A 27,502-nucleotide genomic window follows, 5' to 3' on the forward strand; every position below is an offset into this window, starting at 1 on the left:
CCATAACAATAACTGTACAGTTATGATGGGTTGTGGTGACGTAGATGACCGTAATGAACATGAACAGGTTATGACGTGGCTCTGGCAATTTGTAATTTCCAGATCGGGAATAGTTGCTTTTGACGAGGTCGTTTTAACGTAAAGCCATTAGAAATGTCACTCGTTGTCGTTTGGTCTGTGCTGGCCCTCGAAGAAATGGTTTCTCCGCTCGGCATGGCGAAATTATTCTGTTATTTTAAGGGCCGGATTACAAAAACGGGTTTCATGGTGTCATCATATGAGATTATCCGGGATTAAACTAATCAGTAAATGTTTTTCTGCTCATTATTTTCCAGAGAAGATTTTCCAGCGATTCTCCGCGGCCAAGATTTTTAATCTCTTAAAGATCGTAACGTTTATTATTATTATTATTATTATTATTTTAAATGTCTTTAAAATAATTTTCTCTGGCGAGCTCCCGGCACATGGAGCTGGTTGGACTAGTCGACAAATCACGTGGCCTAATTCTGAGCAGGATCCCGGCATATCCGAAACGAATAAAAAGAAGGAGTATCCCATCACTGCTTTAAAGGTCAGAAATAAAACGCGCTAGTTTAAATAAACATGAACAAAAATTCGAACAAGGTAAAATAATGGTAAAATTGGTATAAAAAAAACGACTTTTCCTCTTTTAAAACCGTATAAAAAATACTGCAATGCAAGACATTCTTAATATATATATTTGCCATAACAATAACCGTACAGTTATGATGGGTTCTGGTGGTATATATATATAAAGAATGTCTTTTTTTTTTACACGTGATGATTACGTGCGTGCTGTAAATCGGCGTGGTTTTATCGAAAAAAATGAGGGTGGAATGAAAAGAACCTCCAGCGACGAATAAGAAACGTGTTCGTTCGCGTGGATTCGCCTGCGCAGATATGAGCTTCGTGGACACTCCAGTCCAGAGATGCATTTCAAGAACGACCCCTTCGACTCAAAAAGGCTTTGTGGAGACAAGCTCCTTAATGGCACGGAGACGTTCCTGGTGATCCGCTACCTCTGCGCATCTGGCAGATGTTCGCGGAACCAAATCCCCGGCGGGCGGGTGCGAGGATGGGGCGCGATCTGGTCAGATTCCTCCAGATCCGTAAGAAGCTTCTCCGATCTCCAGGAAACGTCAGCACCCGCATGAAGATGACGAACGCGCAAAAATGTTCACCAAGTGTTCACCCCCCCCCCCCCCCCCCCCCCAAAAAAAAAAAGGATCCTAATCTGACATGTCGAAATATTTCATATTTGACCGAGTATTAAAGATGAACTGGTTTAGCATTGTTTCGCCAATAATGAATAAAGCCAGAAAGTTGATTTGAACGAGTGACCTAAGCCGCTGATCAGTTGGGGAACTTTTTTTTTCCTCCTAAAATAAAAACCATGGAACAGATTGAGCAATGATTGAGATGATGGTGAATTATTTGGTGGTCCTCCTGATTAATTGTCTCTAAGTACAGTGGCGTTTAATTCGGAAGGGGATGATTGGGGAGTTGGTGAAGGAGTTGGTGAAGTCCTGCTGCTGTAGATCATCCCAGATAACCGGGGACGCTTTTTTTAATCATTTCGCAGCCATGTCCCAGCATCCCGAGAACAAGTCGTTCTTCGCCTGTGTTCGTAGGTTTTGCGAATCCATCTATCTATTAAATTTGTTGAACATTTTGCACTGAATGTCTTTCATTTCATGTAAACCATTGGAATATCGTACAGCCCGATGTGTGTGCGCATGCGTACAATGCTATTTATGGAGCTGAAAGACTTGTACACCGACTTCATCGTCGAGGAAACATAAAGTTATAGATCCCACTTTATTACATCGTAAGACGTGTTACATCTTTACGTCTGTAAGGCTCGAGTGGTCTGCGTACACGTCTGCGCATGCGCAGCACATGGCTGCGCGTCGTCCGCAGCAACGGTGAACTTCTGGGCTTGCAAAGTCTGTTTTTTTAATAATAAAATACAACGTCGTGGGGCTCATTTGTGAACTATGACGTTGTATTCAACCCTATTTGGCCCATGCATGTTGATCGTAGGCTATTTGAGAATTATTGATTTAGCTAATGATAATAAAAGCATTACACCAGACATGAGCGCAGGCAGACATCATTCCTCCGAGGGCAGGAGTGAGGCGTTAGGACGCTTCCTCGGGATCTCCGGGGGATAGGCACAAAGCCCGCGAAGGGCCCACCTGGGAAAAGGGGGCTGTGGGTAGATGAATGATCAGATTCAGTGGTTGGAGACATTGGAGAGGGCGTGTTGGCTGGGGTCAAAGGGAGTTTTTCCAGTGTCTGTGTCAGCTGTGCTCTTTTGTACAGCTTTCAAACGTCCAAACTGAAGAGTTTGAACGTTTTGAAATATAATTCATGTTTTTTTTTGTAATTCCAGTTGAAACATAAAGAGACATAAAGATCGTCTGTCTTTACTGTGTGATCTCTGCTGTTTTAATCCAGGTCAAGTAGGAACAATAGTCATCCCTTTCCCTATAATAATGATTTTAAAATAAAATGTTTATCAGGACTTCTTAAATAATAAAGGTCTCGTGTAATATCACGACCGACATCTTACATTATATTACCTATATGTATATGTATACTACCGCTTAATTAATAGGAGTAATTGCAGCCATATAATTCTCTACCCAGACAGTGATTATACTCCAGGTCATCCCAATCGCTGAACACCAGGCCGTACTGGTTTTGGTGTTAATTGTTTTGCTGGTCCATTGTTTATGCGAGCTAAGGGCAAGAAAGACAATAGTCGGGCCACGCGTCACCCTCCTACGAATGAAGCCCAGCACTCCGACTTTGTCCTACTAATTATTCAAAAATGCACATTTATGCAAGTAGCCTCTGATAGATTAACCTAATTCACTAGTGTAAACAACTCTTTAGAGTGGGATTAAAATGTTGTCAATTAGAAAAAGGCTCTAATGATCTCTGAATGTCTTAAGGCTGCTGTCTTGCACAAGACAAAAAAAATAATAATTATAATCATTGCACCACTAGACACCACCAAAATCTGTCTCAGATGCAAATTAGATGGCCACGTGCATCATCAATTTGTCGAAACGTGCCATACACCACATGCTCTAGATATGCCTATTTATTGCAGTTCACTTATTTATCTTATGTATATCTCTTTCATGTGGTGTGTACAGGGTAAGAATGATATTCTTTATACAGAAATACATAGAATACACACAAACCAAGACACAAAACATACATGCAAGCATTAATGTGCAACTGTGAATAATTCAACATTCAAAATCATTCACATGAAACTGTATTGCGATTCTCAATGTTATATGCAACCTTAACTCTACTGACACTCACTCTCTGTAACCTTCACTGTCTGTAAGTTTTATGCATGGATTGTTTTAACTAATTTCAGTGGTTTATGGGCACTTTTTTTATTTAAAAATCATTATAACTTTCCTCATAGTCTTTAGTTTATTTTCAAGGAACTAATTTTAGTCGTTAAATAGTTGGAAAAGAGAAGGTCCAGAAATCAGTGTAAAAATTTATGTTTTCCTTGTCCAAGTCCAACATGAGTCCAACAGTAAAGAACTTCAAACTACCTCTGACAAAGGACAGCATGGGAAAGTAAAGGAAAGTGTAGGCATTGTGCCGCCAGCAAGCAGAGGCGTCACCGATGCCAGCATCCTGTGGTCAGAGCGCAGCGTCGCTCCGCAGCGCATGAAAGGGGAGTCTGTCCACTTCGCTTAACTCACCCAACAATGCTGCCATTCTCTCCTGCGTCACAGGCCTGTCTGATTCACTTCATTACACGCTGGTGTTCGCCGCGCTCCTTTCCCCCACCTTCTCAAAGTGTGCTAATTAGAAAGAAATCATCAAGTCAATTACGGGGAAACAAATTAGGACGATGGACGCCAGAGCAGCCACACTGCCAACCGTCACTGGCCTGCATGTATGGACAGAAGAATAAAGGGTCTAAGAAGAATAAAGGCTTTTTTTTTTTTTTTTGCACCTGTATTTTTGTCCTATATGTGATAGTAAAATTTCTTTTGGAGTGGCATACAACAAAAAGGATAAAGAAGAACGTAAATGATCTTGTTGTTATGAGCAGTTCCAGCACTGCTTCACAGGGAGAAAGTTGTATTTTAACAGGTCAAAGGCTGATGAAAGTGATATGGTGGAGCTATAAGAGTATTACACAAATGAAAACAAAATCTCCTTTTGATTTAAATAAAAACTGTTATATTAAAAACCAAGGGATTAATTTAGGGGGGAAAATTATAACCCCTTTTCTTTTGTTTGGTTTAAAAAAAAAAATCACATATGGTCTTAGGCATATGGTGCATGTCCTGAGCGAGGAATAAAAAGTACAATATTACTTATGGATTACCAAGTTTTTTGTGATAAGTATCTATTGTTCCATCCCCATCCCGGCAAAGTGTTCCGTTAAGCATCCATCGGGTTTTTGGATGCAAAGACTAAGCCCTGCGTCTTCATCCCTCCCGTCATATAAAAGATTTAATGCTTCCAATTTAACCAGAAAAAAAAAAGTTTAAGAGATTTATTGTTGTGCAGCAGATTGCGTGAGTCGTTGTTCTGATGTATATAAATGAGTAATACCTGTATGTACAGAAGATTACAGTTGGGAGGAGGCCTGCGCTGGGGATTAACAGTAAGACCAGCAACATCGAGGAATTAAACGGTTCCTTGGTGTAATTAGGGGAGTGTGGCACACTCGTCGATGTGGCGCAAGGCCCCTCGGCGACTTTGCTCTGGCAGCAGATGTCATGTGTTAATATTCACTGATTAAAATCATCAACCAGCATGGCCACTCCCAGCTCAGCGCCCGCGTTCCCCGCATGCAATCTGGCTTCAATCTGTTTCTGCAGTGGAAGGGACACCGCCGAGATGACAGGCAGGCTGGAGCGCCCGTCTTCCCCAGGCCTGAGGGGGAAAGACACTCTTGCTCTAAAGTCCTCCTCAGAGCATAAATAGATGGATCTCCTTCCTACCCACCCAGAGATCATGCAAATGATGGAAGTTGAGCATCAGCATCAAGGTTGACCGTTAACACCGGCCGCTGTGTTACTGGGCCGGTATTGGCGGCAGCAGCCTCTGCCATCACTGCTGCTGCAGGATTAGAGCTGAGAAAAGATTGAAAAATGGGGGTCAGGAAGGAAAATAAAAAGAATAATGATTTAAAAATGTGACGTCTGCATATAACCCATCAGTGGGCAGTGGGCAGCCACGGAGAGCAGTGTGCGGAACCGTGCGTGGAGACGGTACCTTGATCAAGGGCATCAGTGGCACCTTGGCGGTTCAGGGTTTGTACCCGCAACCTTCTGAATACGAGTGCGCTTCCTTACCCGCTAGGCCACCACTACCACTATGAAAAAATTAAGATATCTAAACAATGAAATATCAAAAAAGTGTCCTCATCCGTGTGAGGGTCTGGACTTAAAACATTTACATTCACATTTAGAGCATTTATCAGACGCCCTTATCCAGAGCGACTTACAATCAGTAGTTACAGGGACAGTCCCCCCCTGGAGCAACTTAGGGTTAAGTGTCTTGCTCAGGGACACAATGGTAGTAAGTGGGGTTTGAACCTGGGCCTTTCCACGAATAATAATGCTGTTAAGGTTAAATGTTACATTATTTAGCGCTACAAGACCATTTCATGAGATGAGCGGTGGGACATGTGGCGCTAGAACAGCCAGCAGGAGCATCTGTGCTCCTTGAGGTGAAATACTCGCCGGTCTTGAGCTAATTTAACTCATATGCTCAATGACAGCCATCCTGCGCCCCTGCAGATGCTCTGTTTCGATGTGGGAGGTGGTGGGTGGTGCAGGGGATGACGATGGAATGTATTTTGGTGCAATTCATTGTTATGCTGCGTCATTAAGGTTTATTACAGAAGCAAATAAATGGCGGCTATATTCTAAAAGGAGGCTTTGCAGTTCATTGTTCTGCACTATGGCTATAAAAACTGACCGTAACACTTCTGAAATACGCCCTTTACTGCTGCATCATTACTTCAAAAGTAATTACAAAAAATAAAACGGCAGAAGTCTTTCTTGTTGCCATTACTTAATTCTGCTGCTTATCTCATTGTAGGCCTCAAATCCAAGTTACCCGGGATTAACTCTCATGGAAAAGGCATTAAGAGGCGGATAACCTCTGCTTCCAACGAGTTAATCTACTGCCATGTTAATGAGTCTTGTACTGGATTGCTTGAATTAAAAGCAAATATCAACAGTCATTTGAGGGTGAGTGCCTGGCCTCAATAATTTATCTGCACTAATGCATTAAGTAATTTGATTCCCTGTGGCCGCTACTGTAATCACATGATGCTGGTGAAAAACAATAAAATTAACAGGTTATCAGGAAATTGAACGTCTCAGATACAGGAGCCATCAGGAACTATTGTTCTATAGCGGACAGAAAAAGTATCAACATATAATTGCATATCTAGAGATTAAGTTCGTTTACATAGAGCGGTCGCTAAACTATGGCTTAATCTAAATTATTCTTATTCAGATTACAGTGTCAGCAAAATAAAAATGTATTTTTTAAAATATAATACATACGATTAAACTCGGCGAGGTCCGATTACCACGTTCACACTGACATTCATTTTATTTTTTGAACTCCCGACGGGAGGGAGATTTGAATGATCCCCACGGCTGCTGTACTTTAATTTGATGACAAAGAAATTGCAGCTCAGTCCTTCATTTATTGCTTCCATACTTTACTTATGTCCAAATCCCTGCTTTTGGCTCATCTGGTTTTATACTGAATCAGTGACCTTTGCATGCACAATGGACAGCCTACAAATGTTAATATACTCTGCAGTACACTTAACCCACCCCAAAAAATAAACACAAAAAGTTGCTTAAATGTGCAAACAAATCTTATTCCTAAAGCAATCTATGTAAGAAATCCTATTAAAGGTTAGTTTTTCAGTAAGGCCTGACGCCCGTATCCTGCTTTGGAATACTGTATATCAGCATAACACGCCCCATCAATGCACCTCTGCAGCTATTTGAAATTATCTTTGAGAACAATAGAGGGGAGGATTATTAGAAGTTCCCCCATTTTTGTTCATTAAATTTACTAATGAAAGATTAGCTTGACCAATAGAAGCAAATCAAATAAAGTCAAATTGCATTAATTTTGTTCCATTAATGTTATTATGTTTCCTCTCTCTGGTCTTTTGAAAACATTATATAATGAATCAAAGTGGTATTACCCCTTTATCCCTTTTTATTGTCTATCAAAAATAGAACACTGCTTGTAAATGAAAATTGGATTGGATCAAGCTAATGCAATCGATAATGAATGAAACAGTGATAAGATTAGGAGTTCTGGAAAAAAAGGCTTGGAACCTGCAAATCTCTGAACAACACCGCTGACAAGGGCAAGTAAGGATTGTTCTGCTGAAAAAAAAGAGGAAGCTGCCAGACATAAGTGAGTTATATCAGCAGTACTGTGAAGAGCGTGTAGATTTTATGAATGGTTGTTTCATTTCTAATCGTTTCTATCATATGAGAATTAAACAAATTAACATTTGCTTAGTTATGGATAGGATACCATGTTGCTGTCTCACATTATTAGCACTAGACGATAGTCCTCAGCATCAGTGTGAGCCACAATTTATCACAATCTGCATCAATTTACTTGAATTGACCCTTTTCCAGCCATTTCCTCTTCCTGTTCATCCATGTCCGCCACTTTTAGGTCATATCAGTTCATAGGCAGTACATTTAAAATCCGTGTCACACTACAAACCAAGCCGCTCACTTATACACCTCCATGTCTGTGCCATGTGATGCTATAAGAGGGATTATTAGAAAATAATTTGCAGGGTTTAAGAGGGAATAATTCAGCGTAAGTATATTAGAATAATAATTAATAGAAGATTCCACTTTCATCTTTTAAGTAAGAGGTTCTTTGGCCAGCAGAGGATTAGAAAATGGACATCTGGACTAATCTACCTCTAATTTCTGCAAGTCAGTAGCTGTTTCCCTCCCCTGGGAACACTGCTTTCCGAATGGATTCTCATTTTGCTCATAATTTAATTCTGGCTCTGTACACTGAATTTGTTAAGAGCTTACATGAGTAAATACATGTATAAGACAATACACAAGTTTTTATACCTGGAAAGAAAATGTATTTGGTCTCATTGGATCATTTGTACATGATTATGTTTTGTTCAGTAGTATTTTCTGGAAAACTGCCATAATGTTGCTTGAAAAAAAAATCATAGAACAATATTTTACCAAAAGCTGAATTAATATAATACCTGAGGTATTACTTTTACCTATGCAAGGTCCAATTGTATTTGGAACAACTAATAAAACCAGAATTTATTAATTATTTGAGAATGAGATGAGAACTATATGTTCAATCTCACATTGTGCTGAAGAAACAAGATGTGGTTCTGGGGGAATGGTACATGAATGGTACATGACTATGATGTAGCAGCCTAGTGAGTAAGACACTTGCCTATGAAAGTGAAGTGATGGTCATTGTGAAACACTGCAGCGCAACTCACGGTTTGACCATTTTGGTAAGCAGTGGGCAGCCATGACAGTGTGTGGCACCTCAGTGACACCGGCAACCTTCTGATTACGGGGCCGCTTCCTTAACCGCTGGGCCACCACTGCCCCACCGATCCAGAAGTTCAAATCCTGCTCACTACCATTGTGGTCCTGACACTTGAACCAGAGTGTCCCTGTAACTACTGACTGTTAGTCGTTCTGGATAAGGGTGTCTGATAAATGCCATAACTGTTAATGTAGATGTATCAGTAGCAGAGAGTCATGAGGGCAGTGGTGGCCTAGCGGTTAAGGAAGCGGCCCCGTAATCAGAAGGTTGCCGGTTCGAATCCCGATCCGCCAAGGTACCACTGAGGTGCCACTGAGCAAAGCACCGTCCCCACACACTGCTCCCCGGGCGCCTGTCATGGCTGCCCACTGCTCACTCAGGGTGATGGGTTAAATGCAGAGGACAAATTTCACTGTGTGCACTGTGTGCTGTGCTGCTGTGTATCACGTGTGACAATCACTTCACTTTAAATTAAATTAAAATGATGCGCTGTCACATGACAACACACCACAACAGAAATTATATTATCCACAGGATTAATTGTATTGGTTAAATCTTTTTATGAAAATTACAAGGAGATATCATGACACAGAAAATACATATTATAATACAATACGCATGCTTGCACGTGCATGTATTCATGTGCAATGTATAAGCCTTAAGAATATTGGAGCGCCCTCTAAGTTGGGCCAAATGCAGGTCATGAAGCCCTACATTTTCTAGCGGAAATGTAATCTTTTTTGTAATCTTTTAATGGAAATAATAATCTGACATAATTGTTTTAAATTTCATTTGTATGTAAATCTCCTGACTGCTTAAACTTCACTCGATCTGATTTTTTGTTATCATTAGGGTTTATATTAAAATGTTTGCCCTTAAACGATAAGTGCAGAACAATAAACATGCTGTCTGACCCATTAGCTGGTAACCTGTTTAAGGCTTCAGATTAAATGACATTTACAAATATGGCATTCTGCTAAAGAATATTATGACTAAACAAAAGATACCAAATGAGAGTGTAATATTATTTAATAATTAGGTTTTCATGACGCTGTCCGTAATTTCCCTCTTACTAAGTCACTTAAATCAGCCGCAAAAAACGGCCTGCAAACCGCCACTTAACTAATTATTTGCTCTGAACAATACTAGCCATGAGTCAGATATTCAGAAGTGGGCGGGAAGGGGGGTCTTTTGTGCCGCAACAGTTGATGGACATCTGTAATGACTGGTGGGCATACAATGGGTTTATTCGAGCATTGACATATTTGGACAGGGGGAGAAAGGCAGGGTCACCAGTGACCCCAGGGAGCAACAGTTTGGGCTCGCGCTGAACCCCCACATTGATCTTTCATAGCTGAGAAAGTCCTCGACAACATACCTTCTACATTTTACACGCACAAGCACACAGGAGAATAACCTAACAAAAATGTTTTGCACACATTCTCATATTATATATTTCAATATTATATCTGTTGGAAATAAGATTAATGGAAACCAAATTTTCTAATGACCAGCAAAATGATTTTGCCTTTACTACAAATAAATTTTTTTGTAAAAACTTGATATTATATTATTTGGTTCAAACTAACATTAAAAAACAATACAATTCAATACAATACTCTGTCTCTCTCTCTCTCTCTCTCTCTCTCTCTCTCAGATGTGAGCATATGGCCATTTCAAAGGCGTGCATGAATAAGGAACTCTAATTGAATATCTGAAAAACAGCCTCAGCCCCCCTGTGTTTAACTACGCTCCTTCGAAAGGGGCCATTTATTTGCTAATATACATTTAGTTGGCTGGTGCGCGTGTGGGCGACTCCTGTGCGTGAAGAAAGGATGGAGCAGCTTGCTCCATATATCAGGCCTAATGATTGTTAATTGAGGCAATGAATAGAGGACCAAAGGGACCCTCCTGCCACAGCCTGGTAAATTGCAACAAAACAATGCCGTGTTGGAGGAAGAGGTGAAGTGCTTCTGACACGAGCTGACCGGAGGCAGACCAGCTGGTGCCAGATTTCCAACAGACCTGTGGGAGTGTAATTGGCCTCAGCGTATTTCCCCCTGATCGGACAGAGAGGCAAACACACTGTTAGGAGGGATGAAAACGACTGAAGTTGATGATGACAGTCATGCAAAGGTGACAAATTATTATGCTTTTGAGTTCTCTTGGCATATATAGTTGCATGCATGCAAACGAGGACACAAAAACACAAAGTATGTTTATTAAAAACATGTCCCAGAATAAATAAATACATAATTGATTGATTAATAACGTAAATGTATAACATTTATTTCATGGTGAAACCACATATTTAAACAATAAGCACACTATGCAACCTATTTAGCTGACCATACGATACCAAAAACTGCCTTAAATGATATTTATTTAAAAAAAGGCACAAATTCATATATACGTATAAAAGGCGATATTGTAGTGATTTACTGGGATTTAGTTCGGTAAAGTAAACTATGTACTCAATTATCGACCGTCATCAACAGGCGTCGCTGCCTACGTCATCATGCAGCGACTTCCGATGACATGTCCCCGCTGATCTGGGTGGTTTTGTCAACTTTTCACCCTCAGCGGGTCTGAGTGGGGCTCAGATGGAAGAAGTGCATCAACGTGGAGGAATGGCCACACGTGAGATCATCTAAATACAATTTAAAATACAATTTAACGCGTTGAAGATTCCGTGTTGTGGTCTAGATAATGACGATCTACATCACAGCGATTGGTAGGCGATAGTCTTCAGAAACGTCGAGACTCTTTCGGATAAATAAAGAGGTTAAATAAAATAAATAATCGATTGAGTGAAATTAATATATTACCAACATATTTTACTCAAGACGTCCGTAAACAGTCTCTCGTGTGAATTTTTCTTTTTTGTATAAACATTGTTTCGCTCTTTTATATACGTTTCAATATTATTTCCCTTTGTCTCGTGTATTCCAATGATATTACGAAGGAAATTATATACATGCTCTTATAATAACTGTTAGGTGTTTATTTCTTTCTTTCAGATATTAGATATGCTGCCAAATGTCGTTTTTAAATCCACTACATTGAGAATGCACCTCCACAACCAGCCATGAAGATACCGAAACTGCTCCTTATCTTCCTTGCCTTTGCCTGCGTGGTGGTGTATCTCACCTACATCAGGAACAGCTATGAAGAGAAGAAGGCTTCCACGTCAGCCTTTTACACAAACGCTGGGATAAGCTCAGCAAGCCACAAAAACAAGCCGACCTCAGGTAAAAAGTACCAGTACGGGATTATGTTCGACGCAGGGAGCACCGGAACGAGGATCCATGTCTTCACGTTCCTTCTGGAGCCGCGAGGTATTACTTCCACTCTGTTTCTGTGTAAACAAAGCTTGGCAATGCACACGGTGTCACAAGGCTTTCCACTGCTCAGACTTACACGGAAGGTCTGTGGAGACCCGTTTGTCATCGGCTAGGTCCCTGCCTGACAGACAGTTTTGAGCCCTTGGGGTGGGGAGGGAGTTGCCAGTGGCTTACTTATCCCATTTGAATATTATACTAAATCACTTAAGCGCTGGTTTGGCTTTGTTGTTAAACCTACGATTGTTATTTTCTAATGGCCGTCAGCCACTTGCCATGTACATTATTATTAGGCTAAGCTTTTGGTCTGTGGCGCATGCATGTGAGCACTCATGCGCGCGCAGACACACACACACACACACACACACACACATACACACACAGTTCCAAGGGCTGAGGGTCAGAGAATGCTCTAATATGCAGTATAGTTGTGGACATTTTTGTCAAATAATAAATTCTTTCCGGGGAAAAACTTCTGTCTTTCAGAGGCTCCAAAATTAGCACATGAGGCATTCAAAGCAATAAAACCAGGCCTTTCGGCTTATGCAGATGAGCCAGAAAAGGTAAGAAGACCACTGGTAACGAACCATTGCTTATTAATTTTTTTAATCTATTAATCACTTTTAAACATAATGCTTCTATGTGTCTGCTTGATTCTGTTGCAGTGTAGTAAAGGGCTGATGGAATTGCTTGAGGTGGCTAAAGAGAACATTCCGGAGGAGGATAGGAAGATGACTCCCCTTGTGCTGAAGGCGACTGCAGGTCTCCGCCTCCTGCCTGGAGAAAAAGCCGACCACCTCCTAAACAAGGTATTCTTGTTCTTTTGCCTCGCTGGTTGCCCTGAGGTCGCTACCTTTGTCCTGTGACGTATGTCTAATCCAGAACTGGCTTGAAATGCTGCTAGTCAGGATTTGTTAGCTGCTGTCTGTGAGACGTGGCAACGTTTCTTCTGAAAGGCGCGGTGTGCGTGTGCGTGTGCGTGTGTGTGTGTGTGTGTGTGTGTGTGTGTGTTTTTTTTTTTCTTTCTCCCAGCTCATTCAGTCTCTCATCTGTTTACCTTGCTCACGTGGCAACTTGTCACAGTCAGAATCCATTCAGCGTCATCTGGAATAATGGCTTTTGGGGACCACGTATGACAATGACTACCATAAGGCCATTTCGGGGTCTGTGCAGTTTGACAGTGGGAACCCACAGTAGTTTAAAAATGGGCAGTTGTGTTTGACTACAAGCTACCAGCATGTAGGTGAACATCCTTCGACTTATAGAGTTAGAAGCGAGATCCTGTCTAATGTAGTGACCGCTGATGTGTTGTCATCTTGTTTAACAGTGTGTCAATTAAACAGTTAATTTACATTTACAGCATGTATCAGACGCCCTTATCCAGGGCGACTTACAATCAGTAGTTACAGGGACAGTCCCCCCCTGGAGACACTCAGGGTTAAGTGTCTTGCTCAGGGACACAATGGTAGTAAGTGGGATTTTAACCTGGGTCTTCTGGTTCATAGTCAAGTGTGTTACCCACTAGGCTACTACCGTTCATCCTCTCCGTGTTCTGTTCCCCAAGGTGAGAGAGGTGTTTGACAGATCACCTTTTCTCTCTCGAGAAGACAGTGTCTCCATAATGGACGGTACAGATGAAGGTAGGCTCTATTCTTTAATATTTTTGCTTGTGCTGTTAAAGGGCGACAGACGTTTGCATTTACGGCGCTCTTTGGTGGACGCTCTTATACTGAGCACTTTAAAATGTCTGAAATCCTTCATTTGGTTCACTAATAATGGACCTGCAAAAACCAATAGGTTAATATAGGGTGGTAGTAGCGTCACCAGAAGAGCATGAAGACACTTACCCTGAGTGTCTCCAGGGGGACTGTTCCTGTTACCACCGATTGAAAGTTGCTCTGGATGGGGGTGTCTGATAAATGCCATAAATGTACGTTTTACTCAGAATTCATCCCTTTTGTTAGTGGAGCTAACAGGTTAATATACTTTAATGAACAGGTTAATATACTTTAATGAACAGGTTAATATACTTTAATGAACAGGTTAATATACTTTATATAGACATGAAAGTACCATCACACCATCAGAGACTCCCCCCCCTTTTGAGCTATAACAACTGTAACCGCTTCCACTTTTCTTGGAATACTTTCCACAAGAACTGATCTGTGGGGATTTGTGCCAAGTTTTTATGAGGTTGGGCGCTGACATTTGGTGAGAAGACCTGTCTTGTAATCTCCATTCCAGTTCATCCAAATTGTGTTTGGGATTGAGGTCAGGGCTCTATGCAGGCAAGCCAAGGTCTTCCACACCAAACTCATTCAACCAGGTCTTTATTTGTTGCCACAATCATTTTCCTCAAGCATATCTGCCTACAAAGTGTGATTCATCACACCATAGAAGATGTTTCCACCTCTCCTCTCTTCAGTGGTGGTCTGCTTCACACAGCTCCATCCGACACTTTGTGGTGCAAGGCTTTCATGCAGCTGCTTGGTTGTTGAAAATGCATTCATGTCAATGGAAGTTTGGAACTCTTCAGCTGTGGAACTAGCAGAACGTGGGTGAAATTTTACATACAGACATTTACGCTGCGTGATTTACAGGGACATGTCCTTAATCGTCTTGCAAAGGGGACATCCTGTCACAGTAGCACAGTAGAAGTAACTCAGCTCTTCAGAACAACCCGTAATGGAAATGGAGACTGTATGTCTTTATTAATCTGTGGAAATGGGTCTGAATTAAATACCCGAATTCAGTAATTTAGGTGTGTCCCAATTTTTTTTTTGTCCCTATAGTGTACGACTGGGTTAATAAATCATTTTGTTTTATAGAGACAATATGCATTTTTTACGTATTATTTAAGTATTACGATTAATGTGCTTTGCATGTTCCATGAACATAAAATTTGCACTGTGAGCTCTTGCTGTATATTATTAAAATTATTCATTTTGAGCAATCACCAGATATCTGACCATTTGTCAAAGTGAAGACCAGCTATACTATACATTTAAATGTGAAACGAGGCCTTTGATATATAAGGACAAATATATATCTATATGTCTATACACATATATATATATATTTTTTAATCCAATCCTTTAAAGTAGTTCATACAAGCAGTAATGAGTGGAAAGGATAATGTTGTAGTTGATCTCTGAGAACAGATTATCTGCCATTAATTTGTAAAGCAGTGACCGTTGATTCTTAAAGTAAAAACATTCCCAGATGTTTGTGCACTACTGACTCTCAGAATTTTTTTTTCCTCATGTAGACTTGAACAGAGCTATTTACTCTCAGCTCTTAATGGACTACTTTTTCTGCCTGTCTTGCTTAGCAGATGCTAAACTCCCATTCGCTCCCTAACCGGATTTCACTGCCTTATTATGAGTTATATTTTTTCCCCTCTCTTGCCCTCTGGGGTTTACCCTAGTAGATTACTCCAGCTCGCCTGAATCCAATAGATTTATGGCTAATGTGGCAAATAGGTGGTGCTTATGGAAGAGCAGAAATATAAATGTGTTGTGTTTAAGTGACTGCTTATGAATTTTGAAATAATGAAATAACTATTTTTAATGTAAAATGTTTTGTTTCATGTAGGAGTCTCTGCGTGGATCACTGTTAATTTCCTTATCGGTAAGATTTCTCCTTTTAATCTGTTTTCTGTGTGTGGCTGAATCATTTGTGTGTAAATTTAAGTTTGGTACATTATCCAGTAGTCCAGTAGCCTATGGTTTCTGATATAACATTCCTCATCCACAGTTACGAAGCAATTAAAGTAACGTGAAACATATGTTTTTATTTTTAATCAGGCATTTGAATCTACTGGATCAATGAGTGAGAGTGCACTGAAAGTTAAAAGTTTCCTATAAATATACATGAAAGCTGTTGCCCCAACACAAATGATGTTTAATGCACTCAGCGTGCTGAATTTTAAGCTTCATAAGTCTTAGCGCATGGCAAGCTCCATCAACTACCCATCAAGTGTCATCTAAACTCATAACTGGGAAATCTATACAATGTGCACTTATGGCCCTTTTCCCCCTGAATGGCATCAGCATTTATGGTTTTCCACTGGGCAAATGAGGTTTCCGTTAGATTATACGTGGAACCTGACCACAGACTTCTGATTGGTTGGAAAGATTCAACCATTGCAGGAATACATTGGTTTAAATGATCACCATTTCACCTCCATTATATTCTGTAATTGTACACCAACAATCAAAACATTGTGGTTAACAAAGAAATATAAATGTTCGGAATCTTCCATCTATCACTGTATTTGTCGAGAGCCTTTTCAACCTCTCATAATGTGATTTTATTATTTCTGATTTGGTGATGAGTCGATTCCAAATGCTGGGAATCACTGAAAGTTTCACTAGAGGACCTTAATGGATATCTCATATCGGTGTGATAATAAAGCTCTATATCGATTAAGGGGATCCAGGTAGTGCAACAGTAATGTTGGGGTGTACGTTAAGGCAGGGGTCGACCTGGCGTGACCCAACTACTTACCGTCATTGCAACCATTGCAAGCTTAATTCTCCAAAGCGAGCACAACGCTGGCAAAAGAGATTAATCTGGACAAGAATTTTCTGATTACCTGTAATTGGATTTGATCTGCATGTCGGCCTGCGCTGACCCCTCCCTGACCCAAACTCAGCCCACCCTCCTCTTCCTTCTGCACCAACAGGTGGGCTCCACGCTGCAGACACACCCACTGTGGGCATGCTGGATTTGGGAGGCGGCTCCACCCAGATCACCTTCGCACCGCAGGATGAGGTAAAGCCACCTATCAGATCAGTGACACCTTCTCCCGACCACATCCCGCAATCAAGCCAGATCTCTTCTTTCAAAACCACACAAACTACCGGAATGGCCTGGCATCTTACTCTCTAATCCGCAAATGCCATGCTAATCCGAAAGGCCTGGTAAATAAACGTTATCGACATTGGGAAGGGGGAGGATTCTTGTTCTTTAACTAGGTCAGGCCTTGTACACGAGGGATTGAGGACCAATTTACCATGTCATTACACTGCTTTTTCAAAAGAGTTTAAATTCCCAACACAAGCCCTTGACGCCTTATGAGAGAAATTGGTTTTGCGGATTGGATCTCGCTTGTGTTATTATTGTTTTGCCTCCCATGCTCCATTGTGCACTGAAAATGCCACATAAGGGTGTTCTCTAGTGTCTGCAGTGATCACCCAGTAATTTCAAAGATCCCCTCACGCTAACGTTCTCATATTGTTCTGCTCTTAGAAAACCATCCAGACCTCGCCAATAGATTATATCACATCGTTTAAGATGTTCAACCTCACCTATACACTCTATTCACACAGGTAATGTATGGACTGGCATATGTAAATCTGCACATAAATGTATGAATGTATGTATACAATAATATACAGCACAGAGCATAGACGTTCTGTAAATTAATTCATGCAATGTAAGAAACATTGCACACATTTAATAGTGCAGTAACAAATGCTACAAAATAATATTTTGGTTTGTGCTTGTCTTCATATCACTTCATTTACGTACATTTTTTCCCCCCATGCAGCTACTTGGGACTTGGCTTGATGTCAGCGCGTCTAGCTGTGTTAGGTGGAATTGAAGGACAGCCCCGTATGTGTTTTTTTTTTTATTTTTATCTTCATCTTTGCCTTTTTAAAGACCCACCCCCCATAAATAAGCCATTATCTAATCTCTTAATAACACGGACAAAGATTAATTCCTTGGATGCCAGCTGTTGCTGTGATTTACTTCAGGCTTGGCTTAGGAGCTGCCATCAGCGAAATGCCCCGGATGCAGTTTTCTATGGGGATTTTCATTTTATACACTTGGAATTTAATCAGATTTCTTTGTTTATATTTGTGTGTTGTGTAACTTCATACAGATTTTATGTAGATTTTTTTTTTTTTTTTTTTGTGGGGGTGTTGGCCAGTGTTCTGCTGTGGTTTTTGTTTGATGTGCTGATTGCGCAGACATACCTCTCACCACAAGAGGGCGACCTTTTAACGCTGTGCAGCCAGCATTCAGCTGCACCGCAGTCTAAGGTTTTGTAGAGTCCTGATTCATAGTCCGATACAGTCATTTTACATTTAAATGTAAATTAAATGTACTGTCGTTTTTTTTTTTTTTCTAATTGTCAATGGAGAAAAAAAAGAAACTGTTTAGTAAAGTATTTTTCCCCTCCGTTTTCAGTCAAGGGCACCCAAGAACTCATCAGCCCCTGTTTGCCCCCTGATTACACTGGACAATGGGAGCATGCAGAAGTCACATACACGATCAAAGGGCAGAAACCAGGTACAGCACAGATGAATTGTTTAGATGCCAGAGAGGTCATTCGGAAACTCATGTGGACGTTATTTTCTGGTTCAGGAGAACCCATTTATGAATCATGCCTGAAGAAAGTGGAGAAAATGCTTTTTAAGAAGGTGAAGAAAGCGGAGGACACTGGCAACATGGAGTTCTATGCTTTTTCCTACTATTACGACAAAGCAGTGGATCTGGGAATAATAGGTATCATCTTCTATCAATGTACTGATAATGTATACCAATTTTAATCATATATATTTAATTACATAGCTGTGTGTGTACAGTATCTTACAAAAGTGAGTACAACCATCACATTTTTATATTGTAATGTTGTATTACATCTTTCCTTCAGACAATACTGAAGATATGACACCTTGATACAATGTAAAGTGATCAGTGTACAACTTGTATAACAGTGTAAATTTAAATTACACTGTACACTGTATACCAAATTACACCCAATTAGGCATTTTCCTTCCCCAGTGTCATGTGCCAGGTTCAAACCCCACTTTCTACCATTGTGTCCCTGAGTAAGACACTTAACCCTGAGTGTCCCCAGGGGGACCACCCCTGTAAATACTGATTGTAAATCCCTCTGGATAAGGGCGTCTGATAAATGCCATTAATGTAAATGCAATATAGCAGTTTAACAGGACTGGTTCCACTAGGGTTCCGCCGCATCCAGGTGAGGAGAACCAAGACCAGCGTGTCTTGCCTATAATAAAGCGTGGTGGTGGGAGTGTCCTGGTTGCTGATAATGACCTCCAACACAACTGCTGCCTTGCTAAAGAAACTGGGACTAAAGGTGGACTGGCCAGATCTAAACCCTATTGAGGCCATTACAAGGAGGAGCATAAGGCCTCAAACATCCAGGATACACTACACACAACTACACTTTGCACACAATGAAATGTGCCTGCTTTTAACCCTTGGCACCCGGGGAGCAGTGTGTGGGGACGGTACTTTGCTCAGTGGCACCTTGGCCATTTGGGATTCAAACCGGCAACCTTCCGATTATGAGTCTGCTTCCATAACCGCTAGGCCAGGACTGCCCCAGTCATGGAGGAGTGGAAGAGGATTCCAATGGCAGCTTTAGTGAGCTCCATCCTCAAGGGAATTAAGACAGTGCTGGACTATAATGGTGAAATTGTTATGTTTTAGCCATAATTTGGAAATTTACGGCAAATTTACGCTGTGTACAAGCTGTACACTGACTACATTATATCAAGGTGTCAAATATATGCTACTATACTACGTTTTGGACATAATGACAAGTATACAATTAGTTTTATATTTGTTCCATTATTAGTGAAAAGAAATGGTCTGAAAGACATTGCAACAAACTCATAAACGTCAACTTTTTTTAGATGAGAAAAATGGAGGCTCAATAAGAGTGAGCGACTACATTGATGGTGCCAAAAGAGGTAAAAACTGTGTGTGTGTGTGTGTGTGTGTGTGTGTGTGTGTGTGTGTGTGTTTTTTTATTCATATATATGGTTTTGAACCACAGCTTACCCAATATTATTTAAAATCTTTCTTTCTATTAGTTTGAAATCTTTTTGAAAGCTGGAATGCTGTATACGATTTATTTATTTTTTGTTCTGATTTCCATAGTGTGCAGCAGTTTGGATACAGGTTCAGTAGGAAGCCCATTCACATGTCTGGACCTTACGTACATCTCGGTTCTGCTGCAGGAACTTGGCTTCCCTACCAATAAGGTTTTTAAGGTAACTGAACTGAACTGCTTGTATTTGTTTGGATCTGTGCTCAAGGCCAGTTCAGCTGAATAATACGCACCATTAGCAATTCTACTACTTTAGTCAGGAGCAAGTGACCTCAAATGTTAATTTTCAAAAATATTTTATTACAGCTGGCCAGAAAGATCAATGGTGTAGAGACCAGCTGGGCCCTGGGAGCAACTTTTCACTATATTGAAACACTCCGAAACCAGTGAAGCTTTGCCTGAATGAATTTTTTTAATGGTGCTGAGTGTGTTACAGTTATTGCTTTAAAAATATTGATTGTATTACACTGACGGATGTAATGTAACTATGTTCCTCTTTGCTTTTTGAATGTTTGAACAGTTTTTTTTTTCTCCTCCCAGTGCCAATAACTAAACATTTCTGAAGAAATGTCAGTGCCTGTAATAAGTGAAGAACAGGAGGTACTAATGTACTCTGACCGTGAAATTGGGTTTGTTTTTAGTATAAACATTGTTTGGTGGTCTTTTCTGATCCCTTCATAATAAATGTTAAAGATGAATACGCTTGGTGTTCTCATTTAGGACAACTCCATGAAAGTAGAGTTTGATTTATAAAATTATAAATCAAACACGGTTTGCTGCAAAAAAGACAAAAAACATCACCCTTAGTGAGCAGTGGGCAGCCATGACTGGAGCCCGGGGAGCTCAGTGGCACCTCAGTGGATCGGGATTCGAACCGGCAACCTTCTGATTACGGGGCCACTTCCTTAACCGCTAGGCCACCACTGCACCTCTGATCTACCCGAACACAATTTTTACACAACTAAATCCTGTATTTTTAGGCTGTTCATAATTGTAGCAAGAGCAACATATTCATTTACATATTCAAAGCTAGACATCCTAGATGGGTTAGATCATGATTCAATGTTTTTTGCAAACATTAACTTTTATTGTTTGTTCAGTTCACAACAGTATAAATGTCTTTTTCTAGTCAAATAAATACATAAATAGATCGATTTTCATTTTCACATCTAGACAAGGTGAGAACATTCGAAAAACATCTGAACCAAACTCAACATGAGCACCATAACAATGCATCCAGATGCAATTTCCTAAAAACAAGTGCAATTCCTGTGAAAGCCTAGAAGTGGAAGCCCGGCAAGGTCTCTGGGCGTCGGCCTCACAGGAAGGCGTCGCACCACTCCTTCAGGCACTGCGAACAGGAGCCGGCTTGTTTGGCGTTTGCACCGCAGGTATCCTTCAGCCACTCGGTAAACAGCTCACCGTCCTTACGCAGCAGCAGGAACTGACCCAGCACCACAAAAGCCTACACACACACAAAAAAAAAAAAAAAAAAAAAAAATCAGATCACACAATTTCATTTATTTTATACATAAAGAAAAAAATGCACATACAAAATGCCACTTACATGTAGTCACATAACATGCCACCAAGCTACATTTTTAAAATGTAAACATGGCAAAAACATGCAACGTAAATGGCGGACTATATAAGGAAGGGTAAGCACCTTGACAAAACAGAGGCTGTTAGTTCATTGTTCATCTACATTGACCCAAACCAGGTCTGGCTCCAGGGCCTGCTATAAAAAGCCTTGTGGTATGAGAGTGGTTTTAAATAAGGGCATGTGAAACTTGGTTTGGCCACAAATCACAGTTCAAGACATCTTGCGTCGCTTGCAGTAGTTTTTTTTGGGTTTTTTTTTTTGTAGTGATGGACACAGTAATTATTTTAGATGTACTGAATCTTTAGAATCACTGCACTAAAAGGTCTGTTCGCCAGATCAAATCACCGGATCATTCAGTGCTTGGCGGGAGGAGCTTGCGATTTCCTGAACCGAGCGGTGGGTGTTGTGTCGGTGTTCCTTTAACAAGCACATTTGTTAAAATAAACCCGGTTATAAATCATGATGCCTTAAGTGTCCAGTCTATGGTACGTTATTTAACTGGTCTACTCTGCAAAATTGCGCTCAGTCAGTGATCCCCCACAGTACATTCAGTGAAGGATTCACACCCGACATTCACCATTCCCTTGCAAATTGTCGCAATGGGAGTTGTGCGGGTTTTATACACCACATATTACATGCGGTGTCCTACAGTATGCGAGTTGTTCCGGTGGCAATTAAGCAGAGTTCGTTTCTCAGAGGTAAACTTGGTCACCACACAGCACACCCCGACCATCTGAATGTTCACTGCTCATTTAAAACCCACTGCCCTGCAATCTGTTACTGCTACACTGGCCATTGCACAATCTATGCACAATGCACCTCGGCAGAATCCATAGCCACTACCCAGTGATGACGGTGTCTTATGTTCTCCTTGAACATCAAATATTTGCATGCTGTTATTTTCCCCCTTATCCAATTTTATTTATTTTTATGAATAACACTAAGTATGCACTGGCAAATCAGAGCGGTTGGGGATTTCACTGCATGTTCTGGCACCATGACTATGCATGTGACACGAAAAATCCTGAATCTTGAATCCCGATCTCCCTTCGTCACTCCTGCCTAGTGCCTGCTTTTGAGAGAATCCTTCACTAGTTTGTAGACGGTCCCTTGTTTGACTGTTGGGGAACACCAATGGCTCCTCAGTCATTTCCCCCACAATTAAACCACTTCTAATTAAACTCGCTGTTTAATGCAGATTAATGGTTGTGGTAGAAAGTATACAACCCAAGCAACGGTCCCTCTTGCACAAAAATCCATGTTTTACACTTCATACATTAATTATTTCCTATTTTGCATGAGCCTCACTCATTATAAAAAAAATTGTGGTTTCCCACACATGCAGTATTATCGTCTTCAAGATTTGATGAAGGTTTGAGGACAAATTCGCCACGACCTCAGCAAACCTTCTTTCCAGCTTCGTTTCTCTAAGATGATTTTTAGAACTGAGCACGTTTAATACAAATCTGTTTGTCGACCCAAGTAATATTAGAGCAACGAAAGATAAAAGGAAAAAAAAAAACTAACTCACTTTATCAAACCCTTGATCTTCCAGCTTCTTCCCCAAAACCTCCCCGATTCCAGACAGGGCGGTCACTGGTTTATCACCCATGGGCTCAGCGACGAAGTCCCTGTGCTTCTGCGAGGTGGTCGACATCGCTGAAGCATGGAAGACAGCGAGAAAACAACGAGAAGGTAACTAACTAGTCTACTAGTTCACATTGACTAGTCATAGCTCGGCGCGTAAAGCCGTCTGCAGGCCAGACGGCCCGAACATGGCGGCACAACCAGCACGTTTTCTGCGATGAACGAATCACATGCAAACAGAAAGTGCGTTCTCACCTCGGAAGGTGAAATCGTGGCTGCCGGACAGGTCGAGCTCTTTAATAGTTTTTAAAAAATAAAAAAAAAGAACCCACGTGCCGTGATGTGTGACGGCGCTGCGGATCACGTGGCCTGCGCCGCAATCACATGTTCACGTGCCTGGGAATTAATAATATAGATTTAATTTAATTCTTGTGCTGTGGTTGAGGTCCTTCGGTTCAGTGCGTTCTGGGTATAGAGGCAGAGCAGACAAATTGGTCTGGAATAAACCTCTGAAACGAGACGATTAAGAATGAAACGAGTACGTTTAATGTGATTTTTAAAAAATCATGAAAACATGACATGGGTTTAAAAAATACAAAAAGAATAATACACACACTCATATATATATATATATATATATATATATATATATATATATATATATATATATATATATATATATATATAGTATGTTAACAGTATAGTACTAGAGGTATGAACGAACAAACTGACTAAATATCCGCATCTCTGTTCTACCTATGGATGCCACCTTCGTGTTAAGCGATATAAATCCGCTGTTGTGTCCAGTTTTGCTGCCATATAAGACCATGCCAGCAGCAGAGAATGGCGGCCTGGCGCAACAGGTCCACGGACAGGCGCCAGCGTGAGCCGCACTTCAACATCTGGCGTCCGGATCACAGCGGGATCCGCTCCGACGTTTACGCGGAAGGAATTGCGACGGGCTCCATACTCAACAAAGTTCAAGTTCAAGAACTTCGTGCAACTTCACGCGCGGCCGACGTCGCTCCGTATCTAACCAGCCTATCAGCGTGCGCGCCGGAGGCCCTGCCACCCAATCAGAGGCGAGCGTTTACGGGCGCCCGCCCCTCGCTGCACACTAACTATAAAGGGGCGTGTCGCGGGTGTCGCCGCTTCTTGGCAAAGTCGCCCTCAGCCCACCGACCGTCAGAGTAAAGCGGCCCTCTCGCGTTTCGGCCATGTCCACCCCGCTGACGGACCACGAGAAGAGGAAGCAGATCAGCGTGCGCGGCATCGCTGGCCTCGGCGACGTCGCGGAAATTAAGAAGACCTTCAACAGGCACCTCCACTTCACGCTCGTCAAAGACCGCAACGTTTCCACCTCGAGGGATTATTACTTCGCCTTGGCGCACACCGTCAGGGACCATCTAGTCGGCCGGTGGATTCGCACGCAGCAGTATTATTATGAAAAGGACCCGAAGGTATTATAATAATCATCGTCATCATCATCATCATCATGGTCACTCTCTTCCTGTTCTGCCACGAGTGTGGAGGAAGTCCGCTGCTGTAGGTGACATGCTGTTGACAGCAGAAATGGGGGAGAGGACCTCATGATCGTCCGCTGCTCTTCTTCAGTATTTGTTTGGGTTTGTCCTGCTTGGACAGTGGACCAGTCGTACTGACCGCTTTGAGGCATCGGACGTTGGAGCCAAGTGCGGTGTTTGCAGTGCAGAAAGCGATGTGGTCATGTCGGCCGCATAAGGTTCTGCGGTGCTGCCATTTTGCCTGACGTGAGCATTTGCACCTCGGAACTACAGGAAAACATGCCAGGGTGACAGGCTCTGTCCATGATGGTTCCTTTTGTGATGCATGCAATGCATGACAATCACAGTCTCGTTACGCTGTAAACTGGCATTACAGCATCAGTAACAAGTTAGTTGCATTGACTCATTTTAAGTGGTTTAAGTCCTACTGTTATAGAGGAAGAGCATGGTCATGAACGTGAAGAAATATATAGATTTGAGCACAATGGCTATGATGAAGCACGTTGTGGTGCAACTTCATGAGCCGACTTGCCATCTTGCTGCTGAGACCCGTGAGCGGCATCACATTCAAAACATTTCAGTGTGTGCGCACACAATCTGAATTCTTTGCACACAGGGGTTCGACTCTCCGGCTGCGAGAGCAGCGTTTGAGCAGAGCTCTGGACGTGGTCCAGAGGTACAAGCCAAGGCGCAGACATGTCTACAGTCTGCAGCTAATCTCACAGTTAAAAGCAGCGTCTACTGTGGCAATACATTTCATGCCTCGGGGATCAAACCTTCCCTCCTGACAACGTTCCCCTGAAGCATCTGGCTGGAGCAGGAAACCTCTAAACTGAGAATAATTTACGTGTTTATGGGCTTAGTCGACCCGACAAGCTATAAACCAGGTATAACCCACAGACTTGTGGCTCCAGGGGGCCTGAACCCTCTGCAAAATCTAGGCACCTCCCGCATCACCTACCCAACGTGTCAGTAGAGCGTTGCAATTTACCGTCCTGACCAAATACAGGATCTTCACCATCCCAGTATTGCTCTACAGACCACATCCGCTTCCGCAGTTACACATTCTGTGGTTTTGTGAGTTTTTATGAAGTCATTCTGGTAATGAGTTAATTTTATCTGTTTGATAAAGTTTTCATGGTTCTGTACTGCAATTTACTTGGGGGTGGTTTAAGTTCTTGACAACCAAGACTTCATTGCAAACATTTCAAAAATATCAGTGGTTGTACAATTTAACTTGCTGGCCGTGTAACTTTCCGCTTATCATTGGCAATTATGTGGGGGGGGATAAAAAGGGAAACGGCTAATACAGAAGTAACAGTCTGGTTTCCCATCTGTGTCTGGTTTCCCGTGTGTAGAGAATTCACTACCTGTCCCTGGAGTTCTACATGGGCCGGACGCTTCAGAACACCATGATAAACCTTGGCCTGCAGAACGCCTGCGATGAGGCAATCTATCAGGTAAAAGCCGCACCCGTGCTGATAGTGCAGGTTCCGTCAGATTGCCGTTAAAGGCCCCGGGTTTTTGAGTGTGTTGCAATGCCGTTGAGAGTCAGAAGATCCGTGTTTCAGCACATGGGGGGAAACTTTCTGTGAGATTCAAGGTTCCACACCAACACAGGGAGAGCACACGCTTCACGCACACAGGGTCCAAGCCAGGATTCAAACCCGCAACTGACCGTGAAGCATTTCGTTAATTCGTAACCCTTCAGATGTAGGGAAATGGAGGAGGAATGGAGAGGATGGGATCGTTTGCTATGCCTTGGTTTGATGTAATGAGAGGGTTTAAATCATCCGGACTGCACAAATGGGATGAATGAGAGCTGTCAGTCATCCCAAAAACATAATTAAAGTTTCGTTTCTGGGCGTCAGGAATAATTACACTCAAACGTGAATGCTAAGGTAGACAACACAGAAGACTTATTTGATGTGATGTCCTGTCGCATTCAGCACCATGAAAAATAGGATGCTGATTAATCTATTTGCAATGCTCTCATGACTTCAAGTGAGTTATAATATGTAGAATTCTATATGTAGCGTTAAAAAGAAGACTTACATGAACAAGTACGTTCAAACACATTTGAACTATTTAATTTTCTTATTCATCAGCTTGGACTGGACCTTGAAGAACTGGAGGAGATTGAGGAAGATGCAGGGTTAGGCAATGGGGGGTTGGGGCGCCTGGCAGGTACAGTGCACAATTAATTTTTTGCCCTGTTGTCATTTTCTTGTTTTGTATAGTTGATGTGACGTTTCTTGTATGCGTGATCTAATATGAATTTGACTTTCTCTGGCAGCTTGCTTCCTGGACTCTATGGCTACTCTGGGACTTGCTGCCTATGGATACGGGATCCGTTACGAGTTCGGCATCTTCAATCAGAAGATCAGCAATGGTTGGCAGGTGAAGAATGAAAAATGCATGTTTGTCACATGGGCTGGACATGACATCACTGCCATGGAGGTTGTGGGTTAATCAGTGATGTTCATGCAACAGATTCCATCATGTTTTCTACGTGGTTTGAGATCCAGTCATAGTTTGCTCTCTGGGGGCTTGCTTATGAACCAGAAGATAACAACATCACAGGTTCAAACCCCACTTTCTACCATTGTGTCCCTGAGTGATGACTTAACCCTGGGGGACTGTCCCTGTAACTACTGATTGGAAGATGATTCAGATAAGAGCGTCTGATAAATTACATAAATCTAAAATGTAATTAACATCTCTATTGCCTCCTGACATACAAAATGCTGTTGGACCAGGTCTATCTGCTTAGCTTTCTAATGTGAAGTGAGAACTATAGAAGAGCATATATAGCTACAATTCATTCTTTACTAAACATTTGCAGTGGACTTTTTGATCTGTCATGTTCAGGTGGAGGAGGCTGATGATTGGCTGCGTTATGGTAACCCGTGGGAGAAGGCACGCCCTGAGTACATGCTTCCTGTCCATTTCTACG

General features: G+C 41.7%; 3 protein-coding genes across 4 annotated transcripts in view; 2 read left to right on the forward strand and 1 right to left on the reverse strand.

Annotated features, from left to right (window-relative positions):
* Nucleotides 1-11,126: 11,126 nt before the first annotated feature.
* On the forward strand, nt 11,127-20,531 carry entpd6 (ectonucleoside triphosphate diphosphohydrolase 6). 2 transcript variants are annotated; one of them, XM_028988911.1, is made up of 14 exons: nt 11,127-11,256; nt 11,637-11,954; nt 12,444-12,520; nt 12,623-12,766; nt 13,522-13,597; nt 15,552-15,587; nt 16,645-16,733; nt 17,211-17,290; nt 17,512-17,576; nt 18,156-18,257; nt 18,333-18,473; nt 19,637-19,693; nt 19,884-19,996; nt 20,140-20,531. In XM_028988911.1, exons 2-14 carry the CDS (start codon nt 11,705-11,707, stop codon nt 20,221-20,223), a joined length of 1,314 nt encoding a protein of 437 aa, XP_028844744.1. In that variant the 5' UTR covers nt 11,127-11,256; nt 11,637-11,704; the 3' UTR covers nt 20,224-20,531. The 2 variants fall into 2 exon arrangements, with proteins under 2 accessions (XP_028844744.1, XP_028844746.1); XM_028988913.1 differs by having other exon boundaries at nt 11,210-11,350.
* Nucleotides 20,532-20,904: 373 nt separating this feature from the next.
* LOC114795455 (barrier-to-autointegration factor-like) lies at nt 20,905-23,389 on the reverse strand. Its single transcript, XM_028988764.1, has 3 exons — nt 23,279-23,389; nt 22,968-23,095; nt 20,905-21,298 (listed from the first exon to the last, which is right to left on the reverse strand). Exons 2-3 carry the CDS (start codon nt 23,091-23,093, stop codon nt 21,152-21,154), a joined length of 273 nt encoding a protein of 90 aa, XP_028844597.1. The 5' UTR covers nt 23,094-23,095; nt 23,279-23,389; the 3' UTR covers nt 20,905-21,151.
* A 760-nt stretch (nt 23,390-24,149) lies between these two features.
* pygb (phosphorylase, glycogen; brain) overlaps nt 24,150-27,502 on the forward strand; it is a 12,915-nt gene continuing 9,562 nt past the window's right edge. The window contains exons 1-5 of the mRNA XM_028988763.1: nt 24,150-24,483; nt 25,905-26,006; nt 26,655-26,733; nt 26,843-26,946; nt 27,418-27,502. The exon at nt 27,418-27,502 is cut by the window's right edge and continues 47 nt beyond it. Of these exons, the coding sequence (XP_028844596.1) occupies nt 24,241-24,483; nt 25,905-26,006; nt 26,655-26,733; nt 26,843-26,946; nt 27,418-27,502 (613 nt within the window). The 5' untranslated portion in view covers nt 24,150-24,240. The remainder of the gene's footprint in view (nt 24,484-25,904; nt 26,007-26,654; nt 26,734-26,842; nt 26,947-27,417) is intronic.

Source organism: Denticeps clupeoides, chromosome 8 (assembly GCF_900700375.1).
Source record: "Denticeps clupeoides chromosome 8, fDenClu1.1, whole genome shotgun sequence".
Lineage (NCBI taxonomy): Eukaryota > Metazoa > Chordata > Actinopteri > Clupeiformes > Denticipitidae > Denticeps > Denticeps clupeoides.